General features: G+C 41.5%; 2 protein-coding genes across 2 annotated transcripts in view; one reads left to right on the top strand and one right to left on the bottom strand.

The window, feature by feature from the left end:
• Window positions 1–5,600: 5,600 nt before the first annotated feature.
• The window catches only part of LOC308413043 (GTPase IMAP family member 5-like), a gene marked incomplete at its 3' end in the record, with an annotated part of 46,726 nt that continues 24,863 nt past the window's right edge, over window positions 5,601–27,463 (bottom strand). The window contains 5 exon segments of the mRNA XM_080907828.1: window positions 5,601–5,608; window positions 6,043–6,314; window positions 16,002–16,339; window positions 16,343–16,646; window positions 16,884–17,097. Of these exon segments, the coding sequence (XP_080763954.1) occupies window positions 5,601–5,608; window positions 6,043–6,314; window positions 16,002–16,339; window positions 16,343–16,646; window positions 16,884–17,097 (1,136 nt within the window).
• The window catches only part of LOC308412596 (caspase-8-like), a 105,445-nt gene continuing 86,090 nt past the window's right edge, over window positions 8,109–27,463 (top strand). Inside the window, exon 1 of the mRNA XM_080907081.1 lies at window positions 8,109–8,205. The gene's annotated coding sequence lies outside the window, so the exon portion shown is untranslated. The remainder of the gene's footprint in view (window positions 8,206–27,463) is intronic.

The raw sequence follows: 27,463 nt of genomic DNA, 5'->3' as shown, positions 1-27,463 counted from the left end.
CCTGCAATAGATGTAGGCTGCCTGGGGATTCCCATGATGCATTGAGTTTTCCTTTCCAGTCACCTTTCTCACTCACTATGTATTAATAGACCTCTCTGCATTGAATCATATCTGTTATTAACCTCTGTCTCTCTTCCACAGCATGTCTTTATCCTGTCTTCCTTCTCTCACCCCAACCGGTCGCAGCAGATGGCCGCCCCTCCCTGAGCCTGGTTCTGCCGGAGGTTTCTTCCTGTTAAAAGGGAGTTTTTCCTTCCCACTGTCGCCAAAGTGCTTGCTCATAGGGGGTCATATGATTGTTGGGTTTTTCTCTGTATCTAGATGCCTTGAGGCGACTTAATTGAATTGAATTGAATTAAAAGATATCGCCTGGCAGACTCCCCCAGCACAACATCGCCTGCCGGCAAAGATATCATCGACATCCTAGAGTCAATCGATAAGCGATTGTCCAGTTTTGATGCAAGGCTGTCCCTGGTGGAGATCTTACACCGGGAATTTAAATCTCTAAAAGAATCCCTGGAGTTCAGCCAGCGGCAGGTGGAAACATTTGCTGCGGAAAACGCCACGCTACGGGAAAATGTGACCCAATTAAAGATAGAAAATTAAAAAAAATAAAAGAGACCGTTATGGATTTACAAGCCCGTAGCATGAGAGATAATCTGGTGTTTTCTGGTATTCCAGAGTCTGCCGGAGATGACCCGGAAACGACCGTGAGAAGCTTCATTAAAATCCACCTGAAGCTGCCGGAGGACACGGTGAAAAACATAGGGTTCGAAAGAGTGCATCGCATCGGGGCTCCGAAGACAGGAAGCGGGAGACCACGTCCTATTGTAGCCAAATTCAGCCACTTCAAGCAGAAGGAGCAGGTGAAGAGTCGTGGCAGAGAGCTGAAAGGAACGGATTTTAGCGTGAACGACCAGTTCCCCAGAGAGATCCTGGAACGACGCAGAGTCCTCTTCCCAGTCCGACGTAGTTTTATCCAGAAAGGCTCCCGGGCTGTCATCGCCGTGGACCGGCTCTACGTGGACGGACAGCTCTACCACGACCCGGGCACCACTCCATGGCTGTATTGACCGCACACCAGATAAGAATCCGCTACACTATTCTCTTCACTCACACTCTCTTGTATTAACTTTTGCTTAACTATGTAATATCAGTTTGCTAATTTAGTATAACGTCACCGTCACTCTCCGCTTTAATTGGAATGTTTCCGTTTTTATTTCTTTTTCCCTCTCTCTCTCTTGTCGCTCACCTTGCTCTTTGGTTTCTTTGCTTCTCTTTTCTATTACTATGTCGATCACCTGTTTCCCTATCCATCCACAAACGACACTGTCTATTTCTACACACTCACTCTGCACGATCACACACACACATGCGTTTAAAGGCAACACATTTACAACAGCCACACAGCACACACAGATATAGGACACACGCATACATTTGCTCATTTTAGTTAATATGCACACACATAGTCAGACCTATGGAGCTTCTCGCTGCGCATTTTCTTCTCTTTACTTGCAAAAAAAAAGAAAGATGTGTTTCCATTTTCCTCACCCGTCTAAGCGAGACACACAGCGTACATCATTAGCCACAAACACACAACTATGGGCATGCTAAGATTTGTCACATGGAATGTGCATGGAGCTGGCTCTAGGGAAAAAAGGTTAAAAATACTTAACCAACTTAAAAAATTACAGGCAGACGTTTTATTACAAGAAACCCACATGCCTGTCACAGGTTTGAATAAACTCAAAACACCTGAGTTTCCTAATGTGTTCTCAGCCTGTTATAATTCTACACAAAGAGGAGTAGCACTTCTAATACATAAAAATATTAATTTCACAGTACTTGATACAGTTATAGATCCAGAGGGCAGATTCCTAATCGTCAAACTATCTATACTTAACCAAAAGCTAGGTATTGTAAGTATATATGGTCCAAATGTTGATGACCCCTCATTCTTCCACGGGTTTTTTAGTACACTCTCCGAACACCTAGATTGCACAATTGTTCTTGGGGGAGACCTCAACCTGGTACTAAATGAAGAACTGGATAGGCTCAATACTGTCACGGCTCAACGGCACGAGGGAACAGGGATGGACACAGGCGCAGAAACCAACCCGGAAGCGAGGTGACAGAAAACAAATGATTTATTTCTGCCCACAGGTAAACAAAGGTGAAACACAAAGCGACGCCACCACACTAGTGGCGCGTAGGATTCGTCGGTGATAATGAGGGCGACCTAGACACCTCTAGGAGACGGCTGAACAGCGGGGACAGCGGGGAGGTAGAAACAGGACTAGGTAGGGGCCGGGGGCACTGGAACAAGAGGAGATCACGATCAGAGGGATCCAGCAGACAACCAATAATCCTCCGCAGTTGAATTGAATTGCCTTACTTGGTTTCAGATGGAGGGGACAGGTGGAGCGGAAAACCCGGAAGCAGTCGAGGCGTGGGGAGGCAGGCAGGTGAGCGGTGGGCCGGCAGGCCACGTTGTGTAAGCAGCTGGCGGCCCAGGTCCAGGAGGACGGGAGCGAGGGGAACAAGATCTCCACTCCGGGTGCTATCGCTGAGGACAAGAAAAGACAGGTCAGTCATCACACGGCGTTAAGACAAGGTTTAGGATGCTCCACTGAACTAACATGGGAATAGCAGATACTCAGGCGATGAGTGGTTGAGAGCGCAGGTCTGATATACCGCTGGCACGATTGCTCACAGGTGGTCAGCCAGGGAGGGGCAACCGGACTCCGCCTAAAGGAGGAGGAGCCGCTGTCTGAGACCTGCAGGTGCCCAACCAGACCATGACAAATACAGCAGGAACTCAGTGTAATTGGCAGTCCACAAATATAATCAAACAGTATATGAGCGACTTTGGTCTTTGCGATGCATGGCGCTCCCTTCACCCCAACAGTAAGGAATATTCTTTCTTCTCATGTCCATTACTCTTACTCTCGTCTGGATTATTTTCTGGTCAGCAGCTCACTGCTGAGTAACATTTCAGACACTGAGATTCATCCTATAGCTGTCAGCGATCATGCTCCTGTATCTTTAATGGTAAATGGTAAATGGCCTGCATTTGTATAGCGCTTTTCTAGTCCCTAAGGACCCCAAAGCGCTTCACACTACATTCAGTCATTCACCCATTCACACACACATTCACACACTGGCGATGGCAAGCTACATTGTAGCCACAGCTGCCCTGGGGCGCACTGACAGAGGCGAGGCTGCCGGACACTGGCGCCACCGGGCCCTCTGACCACCACCAGTAGGCAAACATGGGGTTAGTATCTTGCCCAAGGATATTTGGCATGCAGCCTGGGATCAAACCACCGACCTTCTGATTAGTGGCTGACCTGCTCTGCCACTTGAGCTACAGCCACCCCGTTACCTCATCTGTAACACTAATACAGATGAATAATACTACACCAAGAAAAAACTGGAGATTTAAAACCTCACTGCTCAAAGACGAAGAGTTTATCAAATACTTTAAAAAATAATGGACTCTATATTTAGGCTTTAATGACATTCCTGGAACATCAGCATCTGTCCTCTGGGAAGCAGGGAAAGCCGTGATGAGAGGTAAAATAATCTCTTTCTCATCACATAAGAAGAAAGAAGAAAACAAAAAAATTCAGGAACTAGAAAAAAACATGAAATTCTTAGAAAAAGCCTATGTGTCACACCAAGATCAAGAAATATTAAACAAAATATGCAAGACAAAACTAGAATTAAATGAAATTATTAATAAAAAGACTAAATTCTTAGTACAAAGACTTCGGTACACGGTAACAAATCTGGACAATTTCTTGCTAACCAGTTAAAAATCAATAAAGAAAAAACAACTATATGTGCTGTCAAAGATTTATCTGGGAATACAATATATGATCTTAAAAAAATGAACAAAATTTTTAGGGATTTCTATGAAACTTTATATACACCACAAATAAACCCATCTAAAAACGAAATTGATCAATTTCTCGACAACATAACTCTTCCAAAATTATTAGACACCCAAGCAATGGCACTGGATTCGCCACTGACGCCAGGTGAACTCCAGAAAGCTCTGATAAGTATGCCCAATAATAAGGCTCCAGGTCCAGACAGTTTTCCAACAGATTTTTACAAAGAATTCTGGACAATTCTGGCACCAGTTTTTCACAGGATGTTGCAGGAAATCAAAGAAAATGGTAGACTACCACCAAATATGAACTCTGCAATATCAGTCTCTTACTAAAACCAGGCAAAGACCCTGTATTTCCTTCAAGCTATCGTCCAATATCCCTTATTAATGTAGACCTTAAAATAATCTGCAAAGCTCTCTCAAAAAGATTAGAGAAAATAACCCCCCTTTTAATTCATCCCGACCAAACTGGTTTCATAAAAGGTAGGCACTCATCAACAAATACACGTAGATTACTTAATTTAATAGACTACTCATGCAGTAAAAACACTGAAACCATAATATTCTCTTTAGATGCAGAAAAAGCATTTGACAGAGTTAACTGGAAATTTCTATTTGCAACTTTACACAAATTTGGTTTTGGATCCTCTTTCATCAACTGGTTAAAAATATTATATAACTCCCCAACAGCTTGTGTAAGAAGAAATGACCAAACATCCTCCAGCTTCTCTCTCCTTAGGGGCACCAGACAGGGATGCCCACTCTCCCCTTCACTGTTTGCAATTTTTATTGAGCCACTAGCAGCAGCAATTAGACAGGCTACAACAATTAAGGGCATAAAATGTAAGAATGTAGAACATAAAATCAGTCTCTATGCGGATGATGTGTTACTTTTTCTCCAAAATTCACAAACCAATCTCACTGGGGTAATTACATTGATAAATTCTTTCTCAAGTGTCTCAGATTATTCAATTAACTGGTCAAAATCAACAGTTCTTCCGATTAATTGCTCCTTCTTCTTCTCCTTCCCCACTGCAATCTGGAAATATAAAATATTTAGGTATTAATGTCTCTCCTAAACTTTCAGAATTAAGTAAATTAAAGCACATCCCACTTTTAAAGACAGTAGAAGGCGATCTGGCTAGATGGAAATCTTTACCCATATCACTCATGGGAAGGGTCACCGCTATAAAAATGATGGTCTTGCCAAAAATAAACTATTTATTTTCAATGATCCTAAATAAGCCATCACAAGATTGGTTCAGATCTCTAGACTCGTATATTTCTAAATTCCTTTGGAAAGATAAACCCCCACGTATCAGCTTAAAAACACTACAAAAGACCAAGGATAAAGGAGGATTAGATCTGCCTAACTTTAATTACTATTTTTTAGCCAACAGGCTTCAGTTCATCTCTAGATGGTTTAAACACACCCTCTTAAATGAACCTTGGATAGAAGTAGAGCAGGCACTATGTAAAAACCTAGAAATTTCGGACCTACCATTTATCAGCTCAAACATCAAACGACATGAATGCTTTAAAAGCATCAATATCAGCTCTTCTCTGACAGCATGGTGGGAGTTTCTAAAAATGACAGAGCCTTCATTAATCCCATGCAAACGTACACCTATCTGGAACAACCCTGACATATTACAAAACAATAATATGATAAACTTTCCAGATTGGAATTGCAAAGGGATTAAATACCTGGAACATATATTGGAAGGAACAGACTTTATTTCGTTTGACAGACTAGTTACACAATATGGGATCAACAAGAAACAATTTTTGGAATATCAACAAATTAAATCCATAGTAAAAAAGAAATTTAATCCCAGTGAAGCTGAATTACAAACACCACCAAGTGTGGTACAATTTTTTAGTCTAAAACCCCCCAAATTATTGTCTAAAATACTGTATACAGAACACTTTCTAAAATAGATGAATCAATATCCCTTCCTATTGCAAAATGGGAAGCAGATTTATCGATCAGCTTAGACCCAAACCTTTGGTCTCAGATATGCTTAAAAACCTTTCCATGGATCAGAAATCCCAGTTTGCAATTAATACAATACAAAATATTACACAGAGTGCACTATACTGGTCATAGGATGTTAAAGATGGGCTATACGCCTTCCAACAACTGCCCTGGCAGTTGTTGGAAGGCGGGTCCGGGACAGGCGTGGAGGCTTGGGGGTCTGGGGGTGCTCCGCCCCCCGGTCTGGGGTGCTGGATGGGCCATGGGGACTTGGGTCCTGGCTGTTGTGTCGCCGGAGCTGTGGGCGGGTGGGTGCAGGGGGGCTCAGCCCCAGTGCAGGGGACCTCTGGTGCATCGGCCCAACTAGGGGGCTCTCTAAGTGGTGGGGAGGTTGTTATATCTTTGCTGGTGGTCTCCTCACTACAGGAGCTCACACTGCAGGTGGGGGGAGAGATATAGGAGAGGTGGAGAATGAACTCAACCTCGGTGTCTATTGTCTTGTGTAGTTTGTGAGATGACTGGATGATGGGGTGGGTGCAGTTTTCTCTGGGGTGGAGTCGGGTGGGCTGCCCCAGACTCTATGGGGCTGGGCGGTGCTGCTGCTGCGGGCCCCGGTCCAGATGGGCCTGGGCCCCCTTGCCCTGATGGGTCCCAGAGCGTGAGGGTGCCTACTGGGGTCAGCGGGGGAGCTGGCCCCAGGGAGGGGCCACTTGCCCCTCCCTTTCTTCCCTCCCCATCCTCAGCTGCCTCCCTATTCCCGCTCTACCACACCCACCCACACACAGGGCTTGGGGTGCAGGTATGTCACCAAGGTGCAGGGGAGGCACTCCCCCTCTGTCCCCTCCTGGCCGCCTATGCCTCAATTTTATTCTGCAACCTAGACATCACCATTACTCACACTCTCACATAACACATACATATAGGGCCTTGGGGGTGAGCACGTTTTACAGCATCCAGAGGATGGTCGGTGTATTCCAACCCGCCTCTGGCGCTGGTGCCCTACCCTCAATTTTAAATGCATATAGACACTAAGGGTTTTCGGGAGGAGCCGTGCTGCTCTCTGAGATGAAGCAAGTACCATGCTCTCCTGTGTTTTAAATGCACTTTAGAACAGCACACAGCAACACTACATATGAGCGGGCGTAGGGAGGTTTGGGGTCTTCACTCACCCTGGTTCTGTTAGCCGTCAGGGCTGGGGGGCTGGGAGGAGGTGCTGGTCGTCAGATTGGGGTCTGGGATGCGGGGCCTCCCTGCTACTGCAGATAAGGAGGTGGTCCGCTTGCCTCCACCCCAGAGAGAAGGGTTACATCTCCTGGGTTTAGGTGCGGCTTGCCCCTCTGGGGGCGGGGGTACCTGGACCTGGGATATAGAGTATGTTTGGGGAGTGCGACTGTCTGTGCAGTGTCTATTTGTATCTGTCTACACGTTGGGTGAGTGCCGAGTATTTGGTTGTGCATATGGGGTGGGAATGCACGTTTCTGTCCACGTGCGCCTGTTCGTCTGTGTCTATATGTCAGGTTGGGTCTTAGACTCAACCTCTCTGGGTACATCTCAGGCCCTCCAAAGTTCGGAGGCCTATCTCCCCTCACCACACTCCCTGCCGGTGGCTGATGCCCTCAGACGTTGGTGTGTTGGTGGTCCTTGTCGACTGGAGCTGGGCACTCATGTACTTACCGGCTCACTCCTGGTGGCCGATTGGTGCGGCCTGGCGCCTGTGGCCCGGCTGGGCCCCTTCCGGGGGATGGGATGCCCTCAGGCCTCTGGGCCTGAAGCTCGGTCCTCTCTGGCACAGCTAGCTGCCGGCAGGGCCCGCGGGCACGCCACTGCAACCCCTTCTGGCCTCTGCTCCGTAGCTGGTGGGTGACCTCTCGTTTGGGGCTCTACTCAGCTCTTCCCAGGAGGGTGGCACGGTTTCCCCCCTTTTGGTGGTCCTCATCGGGTCCTTGTACTCTGGGCAGGCACGTGCAGAGGGGGGGGGGCTAGAGGGGCTTGAGCACCCGCCCCTTTCCTGATGGGTGCCCAAAGTGCCCTTTTGTTGAGGCAACTTTTTTTTTAAAATTTTTTTTTTTTATGTGTGTGTGCGTGTGGAGTCCTGTCTGTGCTCCTCAACAATAATATTTAACTATTAATCACAGTTTTGCTAAATAAAAGGATCTGGCTTGCATCAGTCAGATGATCACATTTAACCAATGATCGCCCTTGACGGCAGAACGCGCTGGTTACGAGCCTGGAACGAGCTCACAAAGAGCACGCGCATTTTTAGCGGTCCGGAGCTGTAGGAGAAACACAAGTTAACTCAGAGACACAGACTGATGCGACAAAACCAGTAAGTAGGTGTACAGCGTACACTGTAGTGTATAGCACCCAGGAGTATTGGCTTATTACGTACACGTTGGTAAGCTCTCTTGTGGCAACTGACGAACTGAAACAAATGAGCATGCTGTGTGTGCAACAGCGCGACAAACATTACCTGTCCTTGTATTAACTGCACAAGTAGTGCTGGTCATAGCTGCTGGCTACCTGGCTGTCATGGGTCTGTAGCTCTGTCACCGTTTTAGGGAACATATTTAGTTTTAAAGTATTTAGAAACATATTTAGTTTTAAAGTAAGTTACAGGGCTTTTCCTGCCTTTCTGGAGGGATTATATTTCACTAAAAAACGATCTAATATGCATTGTCCACATAATTATGCATTATTATAATTATAATATATTAAAAACACACGCTGTATTTTAAAGAACATACATTAAGAAGCAGATTATATTAGATTTAGATTTTAAATAAGACAAAATTTGGATTTTACAGCAGTAAAATGATTGTATCTCTACAGTTTAAAAATGTAATAAGCTTTGCCCTGCACAGAGTGGATAGTGAAACAAATGGAATCATCATAATGACATTATTTCATATTTATTACTTCCCCCTCCTCATTGCTTTATTATTGTAGCTCTAGTAATAAATAATAATGTAAGGATTCTGGATCAGCACAGTGATGCCCATAGTATATACAGTATTCTGAAGAAGGTCTAAAATGTCACTCTGTGTGCATGTGTGTGTTTTATTTAGATGGATTTACTCATGATATAACATTGTCCAGACATGCCTGGTAAGGACATGAGGAGGAAACAGCAGGAGCTGTGTGAGGCTACTAAAGGCAGTGCTATAACATTTTTCTGTCATCATTTTATTATAGATTAAGTGCAGGAGTTGTTAGGTGTGGATAATTAGATTATAGTTTATTGCAATAGCAAGTTGTGCCTTGTTCTCAAATAGACAGCAAGTGGAGAGTGATAGATGAAATGATGGGATGGAAGGAAGAAGAGAAGCAAGGAGTGATTCACAGGCAGAGCCTAAATTATTTCTCACAGTTTTTTGTTGCCTTATGGTTCCAAGCGCTGTCACCAATCTTTGCATTTTGTTATTATCTCATGACACTTGTTTAATCAGCTACCATCTCTCTTATGGACTTTTTAATGTCTACAGTCTCAGATCAACACAGCCCTGCCCTTCCTATATTAGATTCTTGATGAATGTGTGTTGTTGTTATTCAGCCTGGTTCAATGTGCCCCTTTTTAACTTTGAGCACCCGCCCCTTTAAACCTCTCTGCACGGCCCTGACTCTGGGGCATCTGGATATCTGGGGCCTGGATCTCCTCCATACCTGCTTCATATCCTGGTGGATGGGGCTATGGCTCCCCACACTCCCTAGCAGATCGTTACATGGAGAAACCTTTGGAATACAAGCATGCTGATCCACACAGGTGTACACACGGGTGTTCACAGTCGCGGACTACACCTTTCTTGGCTGCTGCCTCAAAGCACACTGTGCGCTGTCTATCTTGTGTGCTGCATAATATCGTTTAATATTTAGTATCTACTGTTATCTACTGCTAGCTAGTTTATTGTGATGGTGCTGTTTTTTTTATGTTGCTCTTTTCTTATTTGCTTTCTCTGTTTTTTTTTTCTCCATACAGGTGATCCAGGTGTTTTGTTTGTTTTTCTTTCTTTCTTTCCCCCTTTCTCACCGTCTCTTCTCCCCTCTGGTTTTCTTTCTCTCCCTCTCTTTCTTTCTTTCATTCTTTCCCCCTGTCCTATCCCACAGTCATGGCTGTCCCGTTTGTAGCAACCGAAAATAAAATAAATTCATAATTATAATAAAGGTCAATCAAATGGACCAATATGGCAAGGCCATGATGATCCACTTGGTAAAATAAATCTGCTTGGCATCTTTCTTGGCCTTAAGACAACAATTCTGATGGCTATAGATCCAAACGGGACACAAAAAAAGAGGAAAAAAAGACATGACATGTTAAAATCCAGTGGCACCATGGCATCATACAATAAAATAATGTGATTAATACATAAGTAAAAGAAATTCCTATACAGCGCCATCAGTTGGAAACAGCAAAAATGAGTAAAGTGTTGTAAGCGCCAGGCGTCTGCTTTATATTTTTATTTACGATTGAGTTCATGTTTGTTTTATAATTCATAGATTCATTACATAGGTCATCTTTTCAGGATTAATAAATGTGAAAATATATGTGTTTACATAAAGTAATTTTAAATCACTGTTTTGGGATTGGAACCTAAAAGGGGGTACCTCTCACTTTAAGTATGTAAGTGCAATAGTAGCATAAAACCCTGTGTGAGAGGGAAGGGGAGGAGCATGGACAGAGAGGTTGGGAGTCTCACGGTTTTCTGACCGTGTGCACAGCTAGTTCTGGATAACTGCTATTTTTTGGAGCTTTCATGCTTTTTTTAGGAAGGAGGTCATTGTTACATCTTCAGTTTGTAATAAATAAACAGTCTTCAAATCATAATGCAACTGGAAGCATTTCTTTTGGAAACCAGGAACACGCGTCAGCCATAGACTCTTCTTTTTTGAACTTGGTTTATTGGAAATTACCCTACAAGTGTCATAAAGTGCAGTAGTAAAACACCATTTCTTCACCTTTGTCCCTCTAAAACAAAAAGGCAACTTTCTTCATAGTCATTTTGTCGTCTAGTTTGGTTGGTTTCAACAGATCAATAAAATTGGAAACATTATAAATATTTGTATTATGAAATACATACTGGCTATCCACACAAAAACACATACTGTCGCAAAACATAACAAAGAAAACAGAAGAAAGCTGTAAAACTGGCTAAAACTCACAGTAGCTTACAGTGAGATGGCAAAGAAAAGCATTCAATATTGTGATGGCCAAACCCGTGGCCACACTCTAAAGTCGGTAACTTTTGTATTTTCATTCTTCATTTGAACATAGTAATACATTTTAGTTTCCAATAACTTTATTGATTGGTTTGGATACATTTGTTCTATTTCTAAGCGCGCACATTTAATTTACTTATGTATTCATACTACTTCATTTCTTTGCTTTCTGACTAACCTTTGTCTTTTTATTTCTTACCTGCTATCATCCCTGGGAGTTGCCGGACAAAAGATGGTAGCCAGTAGTGATGGCCCGCTTGAAGCTGAAGCTCCGGTGCGTGTGTCAAAAAAATCAACACACTGCTTCAGAAGCACTGTGTCGAAGCTTGATTCGTTTGGCCAGAGTCACGTGATCAGTGATGTCCGAAGCTTCATTTAGAACCTAACTGCTTCGGTATCTGATTCAATGGTTTATAAGGAAGCGAATCATTCGCGGGATTTGTGGAGTGTTTTGATGGTGACAGATAGCGAACCACTGATCATTCTACTGAGAGATTTGGAGCCAGCGAGGAATAGAGGAGGTTGATTTTTTGAGTTGATTTTTGTCAATCGGGTGGGTTTTCCAGCTTTGTGTTCTGGCTGTTTGCTTTTGTTTTGTGCGTGTTTATTATATCTGAAAACGGGAAAAAGGTAAAATGTCAAAAATCTGCTTCCATAATATAAATATCATTAAACAACTTTAGAAAAACTTCCACTTGACTATTTACATGTAATGTTGTAAAAATATATATTTTATTGTTTAATTAATCTGAAAACGTTAGTCTGCCAAATGTGCAGCAATTGAATTTATTTATTCTCTTTAGCTGATAGTTTGTGAGGCCCAGGTAGTGTCACGGTTCTGGGTCCGTCGGACCCAGTAGTTTGAGTTTTATTATGTTTTGGTTTTAGTTTGCATCAGGGATTGTTTTCTTGTTCTCTTGTAGTGTTGATTATGATGATGTTTATTATTTGAGTTTCATGTTTCTGTGGTGTTTAGGATTTGTTCTTCAGTTGTGTCTGCTTAGTATTTGTCTAGCTCCATGTGCCATTTTCTGTCTGTCTCTCTATGTCGAGTTTGTGTCTTAGTGTGATGGTTGCTTGTTCCTGTTTTATTGTGATGGTCTGCGTCTCATGTGAGTGTGTTCAGTTTTACCTTTGTCTCGTCTTGTTGATTATTCCCAGCTGTGTCCACCACCTGTGTGTAATTCCCCTGTGATTCTCTGTGTATTTAAGTCATGTCTGCCGTCATTGTAGTTGCTGGTCCGTCTGTGTTTCCACCCTGCTTCATCTGTGTGTTTCCCTGCAGTCTACCATCATCTGTTTCCGCCCGCTCTCATTCATGTCCAGGTTCGTGTTCTATAGTTAGTTTGTTCCCAGTTTAGTTTAGTCATTGCTCCGTTCGCCGTTTGTCCATTTCCTTTTTGTGTTTAATAAACCACCCTCACACCCATACAAGTGCCTGCGTTTGGATCCTCCTTTATTTTCCACACGGCTCATCTCACTCGCCGTGACAGGTAGACTGTATAACTGCATCTCTACCAGTTTCTCTGCACTCCAGCCTCCTCTGTTCCATGTGAAGGGATGTTCCTTAAGGCAGGAGAAATTATCTCCACGAAAAGGAACAAGTTCGGCCATCACACACTAGAACAAATTCTCTTTTTAAATAAAAATGAAAAAGGGTTACCGTCAATGCATCATGTTTTTAATTTGCAAGTTCATAAGCATTTTCCTTTTCCATTTCACAATCAATTCTACCCCCAGGTCAAAAATATGTCTGGGAAAATTTCCCTAATTTAATATTATTTATAAATATACCCCTCCGGCGATTAATTGCATACCTGCATGGAGGCAAGACCTCACAGCAGAAGCCTACTCCATAATGTGTTTTACATTATTATATGTAACGTGGTATTTTTCAATTATTGTATTTACCAACATCAAGAAGTCACAAGCAAAGAAAGACCACACCATGGTGCATATTTAAACAAGGAGAGTTTACTGGTCAAAACTATTTATTAAACAAATAAAAGACATTTTTTTAACCACCAAAAAAATACACGTTCAAAGAAACACAACGGAGGCCCAATATCAGACAGAACTCCACTCTGTAGAGTGGGCAATCATAATGAAGCGGTTGGTTTTATTTTGTGGATTCAAGCTGCTCTTCATATTTTTGGCCACCAGATGTCACCAGAGAGGACTGTGTTGAAAAGCTTCGAGTAATGAACCGTTTTTCAATACAAGCTTCAGTGCTTCAGAAAGCTTCATTTGGCCATCACTAGTAGCCAGGGTTTGAAACCATTAAATATGAAGGAAGATAATTGGACCACACCACCACTTCCTGCTGAAGGGGGAAATGTGTGTTTTCTTTACTTTAAAAACAAAGTATTTGTATTTAATTAAATATTTGAGTTTAGGGTTTAATGGGGTTTTTGATTTTCTTCTTTAGTGTTTAGTTTATTAACGAACTAGATTGTACTGCATCGTTTGTGATTTATGATTGTGTTTTGTTTGTTACCCCTCATGTGTCACAATGGTCTGATCAGCCATTATATATACCCTTGTATGTCATTTCATGTTTAGGTCAATTATGTATGTTTGAGCAGTCATTTGGTTTGTTAAGTTTGCAGTCTTTGCCTGAGTTCAGTTTTGTTTCATTGACCTCTTTTATGAGCTCAACATTTATTAGTCTTGTAAATATAATTTTCGGGGGTTAAATAAATGGAAACTATATTTTTCTAATAATTCCTTGGCTCCTCCTGTTTTTCAACTCGGTCCATCACAAATATAAATTTGACTGATTCAGGGTAGTGATGGCCAAATGAAGCTTTCTGAAGCATTGAAGCTTGTATTGAAAAACGGTTCATTACTCGAAGCTTTTCAACACAGTCCTCTCTGGTGACATCTGGTGGCCAAAAATATGAAGAGCAGCTTGAATCCACAAAATAAAACCAACCGCTTCATTATGATTGCCCACTCTACAGAGTGGAGTTCTGTCTGATATTGGGCCTCCGTTGTGTTTCTTTGAACGTGTATTTTTTTGGTGGTTAAAAAAATGTCTTTTATTTGTTTAATAAATAGTTTTGACCAGTAAACTCTCCTTGTTTAAATATGCACCATGGTGTGGTCTTTCTTTGCTTGTGACTTCTTGATGTTGGTAAATACAATAATTGAAAAATACCACGTTACATATAATATACATATAATAATGTTAAACACATTATGGAGTAGGCTTCTGCTGTGAGGTCTTGCCTCCATGCAGGTATGCAATTAATCGCCGGAGGGGTATATTTATAAATAATATTAAATTAGGGAAATTTTCCCAGACATATTTTTGACCTGGGGGTAGAATTGATTGTGAAATGGAAAAGGAAAATGCTTATGAACTTGCAAATTAAAAACATGATGCATTGACGGTAACCCTTTTTCATTTTTATTTAAAAAGAGAATTTGTTCTAGTGTGCGATGGCCGAACTTGTTCCTTTTCGTGGAGATAATTTCTCCTGTCTTAAGGAACATCCCTTCACATGGAACAGAGGAGGCTGGAGTGCAGAGAAACTGGTAGAGATGCAGTTATACAGTCTACCTGGGCCTCACAAACTATCAGCTAAAGAGAATAAATAAATTCAATTGCTGCACATTTGGCAGACTAACATTTTCAGATTAATTAAACAATAAAATATATATTTTTACAACATTACATGTAAATAGTCAAGTGGAAGTTTTTCTAAAGTTGTTTAATGATATTTATATTATGGAAGCAGATTTTTGACATTTTACCTTTTTTCCGTTTTCAGATATAATAAACACGCACAAAACAAAAGCAAACAGCCAGAACACAAAGCTGGAAAACCCACCCGATTGACAAAAATCAACTCAAAATTCTCCCACACAACAGAACCTCCTCTATTCCTCGCTGGCTCCAAATCTCTCAGTAGAATGATCAGTGGTTCGCTATCTGTCACCATCAAAACACTCCACAAATCCCGCGAATGATTCGCTTCCTTATAAACCATTGAATCAGATACCGAAGCAGTTAGGTTCTAAATGAAGCTTCGGACGTCACTGATCACGTGACTCTGGCCAAACGAATCAAGCTTCGACACAGTGCTTCTGAAGCAGTGTGTTGATTTTTTTGACACACGCACTGGAGCTTCAGCTTCAAGCGGGCCATCACTAATTCAGGGTGTCCAGAGTTAATTCAGTGTTAGACGTCAAGCGGACAGAAATGTTTTGGTTCACAAAAAGGTTTATTTTAATTTCCCAGAGGTGCTAGTTTCATTTGGGGAAATCTGCATTCATGTGAGAATGAAGAAGTCACTTGGATGAGTGAAGAAATGTTTCTCCCAGTGAAAACACTATGTTCAGATGAACCGAATCAACTTTCTGGGGTTTAATTTTATCATTATATCTTTACTTCAGCTCAGCATTTAAACAGTTTTTTTCCCAGGGGCATAACTCAGCAACAAAATCCATGAAAGGAATACCTTGTTGACAAAGTGAAAACTAAACCAATGATAGAAGGATTACAATAAAATCTTTTAAGTGTGTTGTAATTAATTCTAATATGCAGAAAACAAATAAACAAGAGCATTAGTTCAATAGGGAAAACAGAAGTCACTGATAATCAAACATAAGTGTGTGTTTCTTTATTTAATGTTACTAATACACATTTTTAACAAGTGTTGAACTAAGATCTAAAAAAGAATAGTAGCTGGCAGTGTGAGACTATACTATACTACTATACTACTCTACTGCCAACACTTCTGTGATGTTCATGTTTTTATTTGAACAGGCTAAACATTGCCCTTTCTAGTTGTTTGATTTTTTTAAAAAATCCTCCTGCCAGCATCAGCGACTACTTCACCGATTCGTATCAGATGATATAATGGATTAAACTTCTCAGCTTCATCTCTGGCCTCATTTTCACACCAGGACTGAATCTTGCGTTTTTCTTCCTCCACTTCTCTCTCACACTCCTCTTTTAACTTCTTCATGTCCCATTCATTCTCCTCCCTCTCCATCTTCCTCTCCCTCTCTCTCTCAGTCTGGAGTTGTTCGTTGTATTTCTGCATCTCTTTCTTATATCTTTCCCGTATTTCTCTCTTCGTTTTTTCTATTTTTTCTCGCATTACTTCTTCTTTCTCTCTCAGGATGCGTTGTTTCTCCTCTTCAATCGCCCTCTCAGCCTCTTGGATCATCTCGTTGGTGTAGTGGCTTCCTCCGTTCTTCTGGACTATCTCTCTGATCTTCTGGATCAGCTCAGTGACCTAAGAGCTCTCCTTCAGTTTATTGTTGAAGACGTGGTACTGACCGTTACATCTGGCCAAGAGCAGGTCTGAGCTTCTTTCTAAGAACTCTTCCATAGTGGTGCCTTCAAGTTGGTCCCCATGGGTAAAGAGAACCATGCTGCATTTGTCTGCTGCGTGGCCAAAGATTTTTCGAATCTTTTGCACCGTCTGTTTTTCCTCTTCAGTGTATCTGCCCAGTCTGACGACCACCAAGAAGATATGGGGTCCTGGAGAAGCATAGGAGATGCACTGGCATACATCTTTAGTTGTTCTCTCCTTATCAACCCTGGTATCAAACAGGGTTGATAAGGGGCAGGGATAGCTCAGTAGGTAGAGTGGTGGCCCCATGATCGGAAGGTCGGAGGTTCGACTCCACTGAACAGCTACTCTGAGGTACCCCTGAGCAAGGTACCGTCCCTACACGCTGCTCCCCGGGCGCTGCATTGGTGGCTGCCCACTGCTTCACTGGGTGAATGGGTTAAATGCAGAGGAACTATTTCCCTATGGGGACTAACACACACACTTTACTTTACACAGCCCCGGGGTGTCAATGACAGCAATTTGCTGCCCATCCACTTTAACTTTGCCTTTTGAACACTCTACAGTCATAGATTTGGCACTGAACTTGGATTCAAAGCACTCACGACCCTGAATAGTGTTTCCAGTAGCACTCTTTCCAGTTCCAGTCTTTCCCACTACTACAATCCTGACCTCAACGTCCTTTGTCCTGCCAGGATCTGTGTAGAAAAATGAGAAATAATGAACTAGGATCTATATCAAGCTGTAAATACATTCTGAACATCAACTAAGTTTTGGCATAGATTTTTCTAGATTGCAAAAATTTGCAGATACCCAAGAAGATGTGTCACAACTATTAATTCTGTGAGGTCATAGTCATGATCAGTGATGTGTATGTGTTATTAATTATTATTTAGATTGTTGGGGTTTTTTGGGGGTTTTTTTTAATTTACCTCACATACATATAAAATCCTAAATCATAGGGTTGGGATTGGAGTTTAGGATTAGAGGGTTAAAAGTAGGGATGGGTTTTTATAATCGATTCATCAATTAAAATCGATTCTGGCTTGGATAATGTAAAATCGATTCATTAACATCCTGAATCTATTTTTTAATATAAATTTATTTTGCCCGAAATGCCAGAATCTCTGGTGACATCTCACAAAATTTCAAGAACCACCAAACAGTTAAGACAGTAAATGAGAGCAGGTACAGGGATTCTGCACAAAGACTTAAACACACAGCGTGACCCGCGGATCAGAATCAGTTAGATGTCGCCTTTCTCACGGTCGGGGCTGAAAGGCGACAGCTCGCTGATTCTGATCTGTTGGCGGGTCGGCGCTTTGTGTTCACGCCCTTTATGCGCCGATTCTAAAGCTGTTAGTTTGATCTCTCGCCAAACAATATTGACCGAACCAGCAGCAAAAGAAGATCCAAACGCTTCACATAAACATCGTCATGAATTCACTCTTTTACTGTTTTGCTTCCACCGCGATGCACAGCTCTCTCTCCCTCTCCCCCTCTCTCTCCCCCTCTCTCTCTCTCGAACAGTTTCCCTTTCTTCATTATTCGCTTGCTTGTTACACACAAGTCTACTGTTGCTTACAGCGCCGTCAGCCGCTGTTTTTTTCCCTTTTACATTCTTCCGAAAAGAAAACCTCATTTCTGCTGTTCAATACTGAACAAATTTAAACTTTTTAAAATTATTCAAAATGCAAAACGCTTAGCCGTGTCTCTAATAAAACCGCTGTAACTTCAGAGGTAATGTTCATATGTTGATTAATGGTTTTCTTTCGTTTTTGATGTACTGCAGAATATTTTTATAAAATCCCAGAACAGGAAAATCACCTTCATGTTTTTCTGTGTTTTATCTTCAGCTACTTTGACACAAAGGCATCTGCTGTGATGCTCACACCTTTGATAAAGTCTTGCGTGTGTCAGCTTCCTTTTTATTGATACAAAATTATGTAAATGTACTGATCTGAATTATAATATTTCTGACTGTCAAAATTTCCCAGATTTAAATCGAATCGAATTCAATCGAATCGTAGATCGAATCGATTCGGGACCTTGAGAATCGGAATTGAATCGATTCTAGAAATCAGTGACGATACCCAGCCCTAGTTAAAAGTTATTTCAAAGTGATTTTCAAAGCTACAGCTACAGCTGCTTTCTACAAAAGACTTTCTCCACAGGGCTTGTCTAACATTTAATCATTCAAGCCTGATCACTGCTGTAACATTAAAAAAGCACTACTAACATGAAGACTTACCAAGTTTGCTGTCCTAAATTGTTCCTGTCCTAAATAGTGCAGTGCAGATACTTCTTCTGGTCTCAAGTCAGAAGTGAAAGTCAGAGACCTTTCTACACCCTCTTTAACAGAACATATCAACCAATTCACACTCACAATTAACTGCATTGGACACAGAGTGAAAGTAAAATTTTTGTGGTATTTTTCCAGTTATAAGCAGAGATGGGCAGAGATGTAATCCGATTACTTTTTTCAAGTAACAAGTAAAGTAAGGGATTACTATTGAGAAAATGGTAATTAGATTACCATTACTTTCCCGTAGGAACGCTGCGTTACTGCGTTACTAAAACCATGATTTTTTTTGCGAGAATGTCTCATGACAGGAATGTAAGCAAGTGCGACGTTCGTGACAACAGCTGTGTGCAGATCAACAATGGATCACATATCGACTGTGGGAGAGAGTATGAGTGTGCAGCGTTTAAAGCGTGGAAGTACTGACCTTACTTTGAGTTTGATTCCATAAAAAGTGACAAAAACATTCTGTTGTGCGTGGGAAGAAAACTTATTTTTACAGCAAAAAAAACCCCTAAACTTCCAAGCAAGCACCGAGTGCGCTACGACGTAATGGGAAATTCACAGAGAAACTCGCGGATTCTTCAACTGACCACTGCGCCACACCTGCACCAGGGTAAACCCCCGCCTACCCTGCTCCTGCTTTACAGGTGAAAATAGAGCAACATGACCGCTAGACCAAAGGACTTTATTTATTTTCTGCTGTGTTTTACTTGCATCTATTTGAAAGAGTGAGTGTAAACACAAAAAATATTTTTATTTTATGTGCTGGAATGTGCAGAAAATAGGTTTAAATGTTAAACTAATTTATTCAAGTCAGAGAATGTTGCATATAATTAAATTTTTGCTTGATGCATAAAGTTAAAAGATTAAAACTAACAAAACAAGTTTTAAAAAGGGACTTTTCCATTTGATTACATTTTGTATGATGGATTATGCAGAAAAAGTAGAATTGGGCTGAAAGATTTATCGCTTTAAATGGTAAATGGCCTGCATTTGTATAGCGCTTTTCTAGTCCATAGGGCCCCAAAGCACTTTACACTACATTCAGTCATTCACCCATTCACACACTGGCAATAGCAAGCTACATTGTAGCCACAGCTGCCCTGGGGCGCACTGACAGAGGCGAGGCTGCCGGACACTGGCGCCACCGGGCCCTCTGACCACCAGTAGGCAAACATGGGGTTAGTATCTTGCCCAAGGATATTTGGCATGCAGCCTGGGATCGAACCACCGACCTTCTGATTAGTGGCTGACCTGCTCTGCCACCTGAGCTACAGCCACCCCAGCTTTATCACCTATTCAAGTTGTAAATCGTGTTTTTAAAAAGTAACTAAGTAACTAAGTAATTAATTACTTTTGAAAATAAGTAATCAGTAAAGTAACGGGATTACTTTTTTGGGGAAGTAATCAGTTACTGATTACTTTTTTCAAGTAACTTGACCAACACAGGTTATAAGGGTTTTTGTATAAAGCCGGATAACCATGTTGATTTCTTGAATTCTTTGCACCATGTGCCTTTCCTCTTCATCTGAGAGCATACAAGAAGATACAGGGTCATGGAGAAGCTTAGGAGATACACAGGGATGCACCTTTGTGATTTTATCCAAGGAAGGCCTGGTATCAGACAGATGTAGCTTTCCCTTTAGAACAGGCTACACACTTTGATTCAAAGCGCTGATGTGCTAGAGTGATGTTTCCAGCTGCAGTCTGATTAGTCCTGTGCATTACAAGCACACATTGCATGTGTATTTAGCAGTAAAGAAGCTTTAGTAATTGTATATATGTCACGGCTCGGGTCAGCGGCCGTGTGAAGAGTGGAAGGAGGACTCAAAACGCAGCACTTATTCGGATGTGAGGGTGATTTATTGATAACACCAACATAAAGTGGAGATGGCAAAACTGAACTAAGGACGAACTAAACTGGAAGAAACTACACAAAGGAATGGCAAACCTGAACATGAAGAGAGAACAGCAGGGAGAGCACGCAGGGGATTACACCAGGTATGAACACAGACGACGCGACGAGGAACAGAGGCAAACACACACTATAAGTACACAGAGAGACACTGGGAAATCACACACAGGTGGGAGACACAGCTGGACCTGATTAACCTGACGAGACAGGGGAACACTAACACCAGGGACCAATAGAGAGAGCACAAACCCAAAACCCAGTATCTAAAATCCCAAAACACAAACCATCCCAAAACAGCCCAAGAATAATAACAATAAGGAACACAAACACAAAGTCACTGAGTCATGGCCGCAGGACCATGACAATATATTTATTTATTTTGATGTTTTTGGTTCTATTCATAAATAAATATAAGTGTGAAAACAGTAATGTGCTCTGCTTACTTGCTTGCTTTTTCCTCCCAAAATCATTTACAAGAAACGGCAGCATTATTTCTGAATAGCAAGTACTGCTGCACAGATTAGTATAGATTTCTTTTGCCTCCAGCTTCACTTTTTGATTTGTGCACCAAACTCAAATTTATCTGATGTGCAAAGCCAGACCCTGTCCCCCCCTCCCATCCCCATTTACAAGAAACAGCAACACTTTTTAGAAGTACAGGCACTGCAGCACAAAGCAGTTCTTGCAAAACATTAACATTTGAAAAATGTTATCTTATAATCTCAAAATATTTTTAATAAAATTAACATTTTTAATGAACAATATTCAAGAACAAAAAAAAATATTCACATAGTAGTTAGTCAAAGGAGCTTTCAAAGAAAAGCGTCTGGACTTCTTTAAGTTACTTGAAGACGTTTCACCTCTCATCCGAGAAGCTTCTTCAGTTCTATGGTCAAATGGTGGAGAGTCCCAGATATAAACCTAGTGGGAGTGACCCCCCACAGAGGGACAAAAGGACCCCCTGATGATCCTCTAATCGCCTGAGCCAAGGTGTGTAACTGGGTGTGGGCTCCAATCAGCCAGAGTTTCGGGTGGGTTCATTGTGAAACCTGGCCCCACCTTATCATGCAAATTCCTGAGGCCCAGGATGTGAGTGGGCGTTAAGGCGTCTGGGAAGGGATCTCAAAACTGGATTATAGATGGCAGAGAGTTGGTGTCGTAAACCCCCGCCTCTGTTCAAAGATGGTCGCTCACAGTGGACATAGATGGCTTCTTTCACTCCTCTTTCAAACCATCTGTCCTCTCTGTCCAAAATGTGAACATTGGCATCCTCGAAAGAGTGTCCTTTATCCTTAAGTCTGTGTTTTGGCGTTTTATCTTTCGGGTGAACCAGTTTTTGTCTGAGCGTGTTGCTGGGTCTGAAATGCACCGGGATGTCATGCTTGGAGAAAACTCTCCTGAGTTTTTCTGATACACCGGCTACATAGGGGATGACAATGTTGTTGCGTCTGTCCTTCTTATCCTCCCTCGCTGGTGTCTGGTCTTCTTTTCTGTGCCTCTTTGCTGACTTTAAGAACGCCCATTTAGGATAGCCGCACGTTTTGAGTGCTTCCTTTACATGTGTGTGTTCTTTCATTTTTCCTTCAGGCTTAGAGGGAACATGTTCTGCCCGGTGGTGTAGGGTCCTAATTACTCCAAGTTTGTTTTCCAGAGGGTGATGGGAGTCAAAGAGGAGGTACTGGTCCGTGTGTGTGGGCTTCCGGTAAACTTCGATGTTGAGGTTGCCGTTCTCTTCAATGTGCACGGCGCAGTCCAGGAAAGGCAAACAGTTGTCCTTTGTGTCTTCCCTGGTGAACTTGATGTTTTTATCCACAGCGTTAATGTGCGCAGTGAAGGATTCCACTTCTTGTGTCTTGATTTTGACCCAGGTGTCGTCCACATATCTGTACCAGTGGCTGGGTACTCTTCCTTTGAAAGAGCCAAGAGCCTTCCTTTCCACTTCCTCCATGTAAAGGTTGGCTACAATAGGTGACACGGGGGAGCCCATGGCACAGCCATGTTTTTGTCTGTAAAAGCCTTCATTGTATTTGAAATATGTAGTGGTGAGGCAGAGGTCTAACAGTCTCAGCCACACTCTCCAGCTCCTTGGAGGACAGGACCAACTTCACACCCGATCAGATTTGCACCCTGTTAGACCTATAATCATTATGACGCTATAATTTGAGATACAATAAATAAAATATGTTTTTGTATAAAGTATCGGTATCGGATCAGTATCGTCGATACCACCCTGAATATTACTTGACATCGGATCGGAAAGGAAATCAGTGGTATCGCACATCACTACTGAGAGGTAAGTAGGGGAGACCGGGGATAGTTGTAACGTGGGTCAGTTGTAACACTTCCAATTTCTCCAATCAGGGCTAAGTTTCAAATGATGTGACTCATCCTGTGCATGCCCAACTCAGTTCTGCTATCACATGTGAAAAATCAGCACATTTTGTCAAACACAGATAATTTAACATGAAAAAAAGTAATTTGTATGCCAAAAAGTAAGTTTTTCTACTTTATTTCAATGTTTAATAGCATTATCTGCTTTGCAGTTAAACTCATCAAACTTAAATTATGTTATTTATATGTCTATGGGGATATATTCAGTGTAGGTCTTTAGAGGTAATGTTTTAGCCATTGGCTGTAATGTTAGCTAGTTCATGGCTATAGGAGTCTGGGTCAGTTGTAACAGCAACAGTCTGGGTTAGTTGTAACAATAATGCAGATGTTGCAACTTACCACACTATTACTTTAACTTATATTAAACTAGTTGGGGCAACGACATCAGCAGAGAAAGGTTCACTGGTCGCTTTTGTATATGCGGTTAATGCCATTGGCAACACAATTACTTCACTGTTTGTGTTCCCACACATACATTATGCAGACCACTGTGTCAGAGATGGACCAGTAGGAAGTACTGGTAGTGGAAATAAATCAGGATGGGTGCAAGAAACAGATTTCCTCATCTTTCTGAAGCACTTTGCAAACCACACCAAGGTAAGCCATGATAAAAAGTAATGGAATTGCGATGCTGGTGAACAACTACATTTTTTTCAGCTTCATTGTTATGTTCAAAATTGGTGCAAGAGTTGTAGGTTATAATGCCCACTGAGCCAATGAGGCCAAACTCATGGAAGACCAATGAAAATTAATGAAATATTCAGTTGCAGAAAATTCCATAATTTGTCTTTTTTGGGGGGTTGGAATATGTTCAAAAGCTAGATTTCTGCATTCTGTTACACACACACATAGCTACATAAATGGCTCTAAGTGCATTCATGTGTTGAATAAACAAAGATTACATGTTAATATTTTGTCAGTACCCTTATTACATTGTGTTACATTTCACCCCAGGATATGTTACAACTAACCCAGACTAGGGGGTTAATTGTAACATTTCACTCTTTGTGTTTGAGGCCATACCATGCAATGGGTAATTGTGCTGCAGAGAAAATAGCTGCACTATTTAATAGCCGAGACATGTAAATACTTTGGATTACATTTTGAATCCACTAACTTAAAAGAGCTCCAATTTACAGACAGACACTATCCCCGGTCTCCCCTACTTCATTTAACAGTAAAATTTGAATACATTCTGAGTCCATGTCCGGTTTTAGAACAATCAGCTTGTAACGGAAATAACGGGGCTAAACTATAATTTCACTTTCACTCTGTGTTCAGTAGAGTCATTTGTAGGTGTGGTTTGGCTCATGCTGCCTGTTGAAGAAGCTGCAGCACAGTCTTTGCCTTTCACTTCTTACTCCACTTCAGTTGGCTATACAACACTGTTTGGGCTTAACATCGACAGAAGCGGTTACAACCCAAGCATGGCTGGCAAGTTCGGTAAGTCATCATGTTAGTCATGTTTTCTAGTGTTACAGCAGTGATCATGGCTTATTTAAAATCATGGTTGGTTGGCAAGCAGGTCGATAGATTATAAAAATAAAAACAAGATCATTGAGGTTAGTATTAGACACAGACCTGTGATGGTTTAAATAAATGTTTTAAGTCTGAAAGGGAGTAGGTAGAAGCTTAATGTTTATCAAGACCTACCCCATTATACAAAAATGAACAAAAACTACAAAACTACTTTTGCACTGCCTACATTTTCATTAGCTAATAATAATAACAAGCAATAATAATGGGCAATAGGAAAACAAAGACAAAGACTCACTGTTCTCCTTTGGTCATTACTATTGTTCATAGTGCTCCTTTCTAACCAAGTCAACCTGCTCCTTATTTAACCAAGTCTCTGAGACAGCAGTTTGTGAATTTTGCTCTGAGATGTGGAAGAGAGGTCGTAACTTTTGAATGTCCATTAAGATTCCTGCTATTAAATATGTTATGCACTGTAACATTATAGTTACATGGTATAAGCAGTGATGGGAATAACAGCATTACAAGTAACGGTGTTACTTTTTTCAGTAACGAGTAATCTAACTAATTACTATTCCTATCGTTACAACGCCGTTACAGTTACTAACAAGAAAATCCGGTCCGTTACAATTTTTCAACAAACAGACGGTTGAAGCTGTGTTCGGTTTACCGCATCTTATATCAGTTGCAAGCAGTGTTGGTTTGTTATTAACAGCGTTATTAAGTAACGCGTTACAGTAACTACGTTATTATTGTGGTAACAAGCACGGTAACTAGTTATTATGCCAAAATCAGGAACGCGTTAGTCGTTACTGGGATTTAGATAGGGTCGTTACTCGTTACTTCGTGTGGTGGCTATCGCGGAGCTTCCACAGATTCAGTAACATTAGCAAGTGGTGGAGGCCAGCAGGTGGATGAAGGAAAAGGGACGCAGAAGGAAAAGAGACCCGAGGCGGCCGCCGGTCCAAGTGTGAACTGAACTTCAGGTAAGAAGTTATGACCTGCAGTCTCTCTGGGTCAGACATAAACCAAGTTTAGGTGGAGTTTATTTTCTTTATTCTGACTTTTTCCGTACTGCGTGCTAGCTAGCATGAAGGAGTTTCTATACAGCTGGGTGGGTGCTATGAAGTTAATGATGTTGAACTTTATTTTGTTCATAAGTTATTAGAGTTGCCAACCGTCCCGTCTGGTATTCAGAGAAAATATTACGCGTTTCTTATTGAGGTGAAAAGGAACAGTTTGTCCCGTAATTCAGCTAAAATGGAAAAGGCACAAAGCTGGAGTTATTCTGTCTTTGCTGCACAGCTGCCTCTTCTTCTCTCATCCTCTCCCCCCCTCTCCCGTTTCTACTTCAATCATGAAAACTGATCAGTGATCAGCTGATCGGCTCTCTTGTTTGTTTATCGCTCACTTTGCGCCGAAAGAGGAAACCAGCGGATGTCGCGCTAAACAACAGCAGCACGTTTAAGCTTGATCAGCTGTTGTTAGAATTTATTAAATATTAATTTCTAGTATCAGCTGATGTTTGCTGGAGCCACAGCTGCAAAAAAGCTGCTGGTCATGATATGGTTTGGTTATCTGGTGAGAGGGAAACATGAAGATGAAACCAGGAGATGTCCTTACTGGATCATCAGAGCTGTGATGGAGAAACAGGTTTACCTTTTAGGTGACATGAATGAGTTGAAGGGAAGTTATGAACTGTTTCTGAGAGACAAATAACACCAGGATCCTTTTTTAGGTAGCTGACAGCTGGTAACTGTGCAGGTGTGGATCTAGCAAAGTGTTGCCAGGGGGCCATGTAGGGCATTAACAGGGAGAGGTGGGCACAAAGAAATACTTTTCTTTCTTATTCTCATTTAAAATGTCTAGCTTTTAAAAAATAATTATCTGAATCTTACAACAAACGATTGATAGATTGATAATAATAATAATAATGGATTGGATTTATATAGCGCTTTTCAAGGCATATATACCATCAAAACAGTGTACATCACTGTCACAACAGTGTTTATTTTCATTCAAAGGCTTTATGATTTTTCCTATAATGATGGGCCGGTCTCTAGTCAAAATGCCCGGGACGATTTATTTGTCCCACTCCAGCCCTGTATGCAGCTCATCTGCAGTCTGGTGTTACCTACATCTTCCTATTCAGAAGGCAGAATTTCCGAGTTCTGAGTACAATCGAAAGCACCACGACTGCAGTTTTTGTGTTGGATGTAAAAGGCACACATGACACTGTGACGTAGGCTAGAATCATGGCAGTAGTCAATGACGGTCCAGGCGTGAGATTTCTCTCGTGGAAATATGAACATTATCTTTTCCTTTCTATTGGTAGGTGGCACAGTGCACTTGTGGCAAGTAAGCAAGCTAGAAGACTGGCAAAGTTATGGAAGCAACACATTAACAAGAGAATTCTGAGTAAAACCAAAGTTACTTTCCCTAGTAACTAGTTACTTTGAAAGTAACGAGTAACTTGAAGTAACTGAGTTACTTTTGAGAGAAGTAACTAGTAATGTAACTAAGTTACTATTTTAAAGTAACTTACCCAACACTGGTTGCAAGGAAGTAGCTGACTACGTAAGTAATCTGGACGCTACAGCTTTAAGCAGCTGCGCGCGGTCCCGCGGACGGTAATCACGATTACTGTCTAGCACACCTGGAGCTAAGGGGGCAAAACAATCGCATGAGTGCTGCTGTTTGAAATAACTTGTGTGGCATCTTGTTGAAAGCAGAACAGCTGATTGTTCTGTGAATAGTTTGAAATGGTTATTTAAAGAAAGGGTAAAAGGCAAATGGATGCAAATAACTTTGTTGTTTGCAAAACTTGTGCATAGGATTTTAAAACTGACAATTTATATTTGCATTTAAAGTTATGAAATATGACTCATCAAACATGTTTGTGGTTGTCACAGTAAACTTTTTCTACTCTGATTTTATGTTTTTTGTCTGATTTTAGATGAATTATGTTAATACAGTA

The sequence above is a fragment of the Rhamphochromis sp. 'chilingali' genome (genome assembly GCF_963969265.1).
Source record: "Rhamphochromis sp. 'chilingali' genome assembly, chromosome: 16".
NCBI classification, from domain to species: domain Eukaryota; kingdom Metazoa; phylum Chordata; class Actinopteri; order Cichliformes; family Cichlidae; genus Rhamphochromis; species Rhamphochromis sp. 'chilingali'.
The sequence above is the reverse complement of the archived record's forward strand: the minus strand, read 5'-3'. Positions and strand labels throughout refer to the sequence as shown.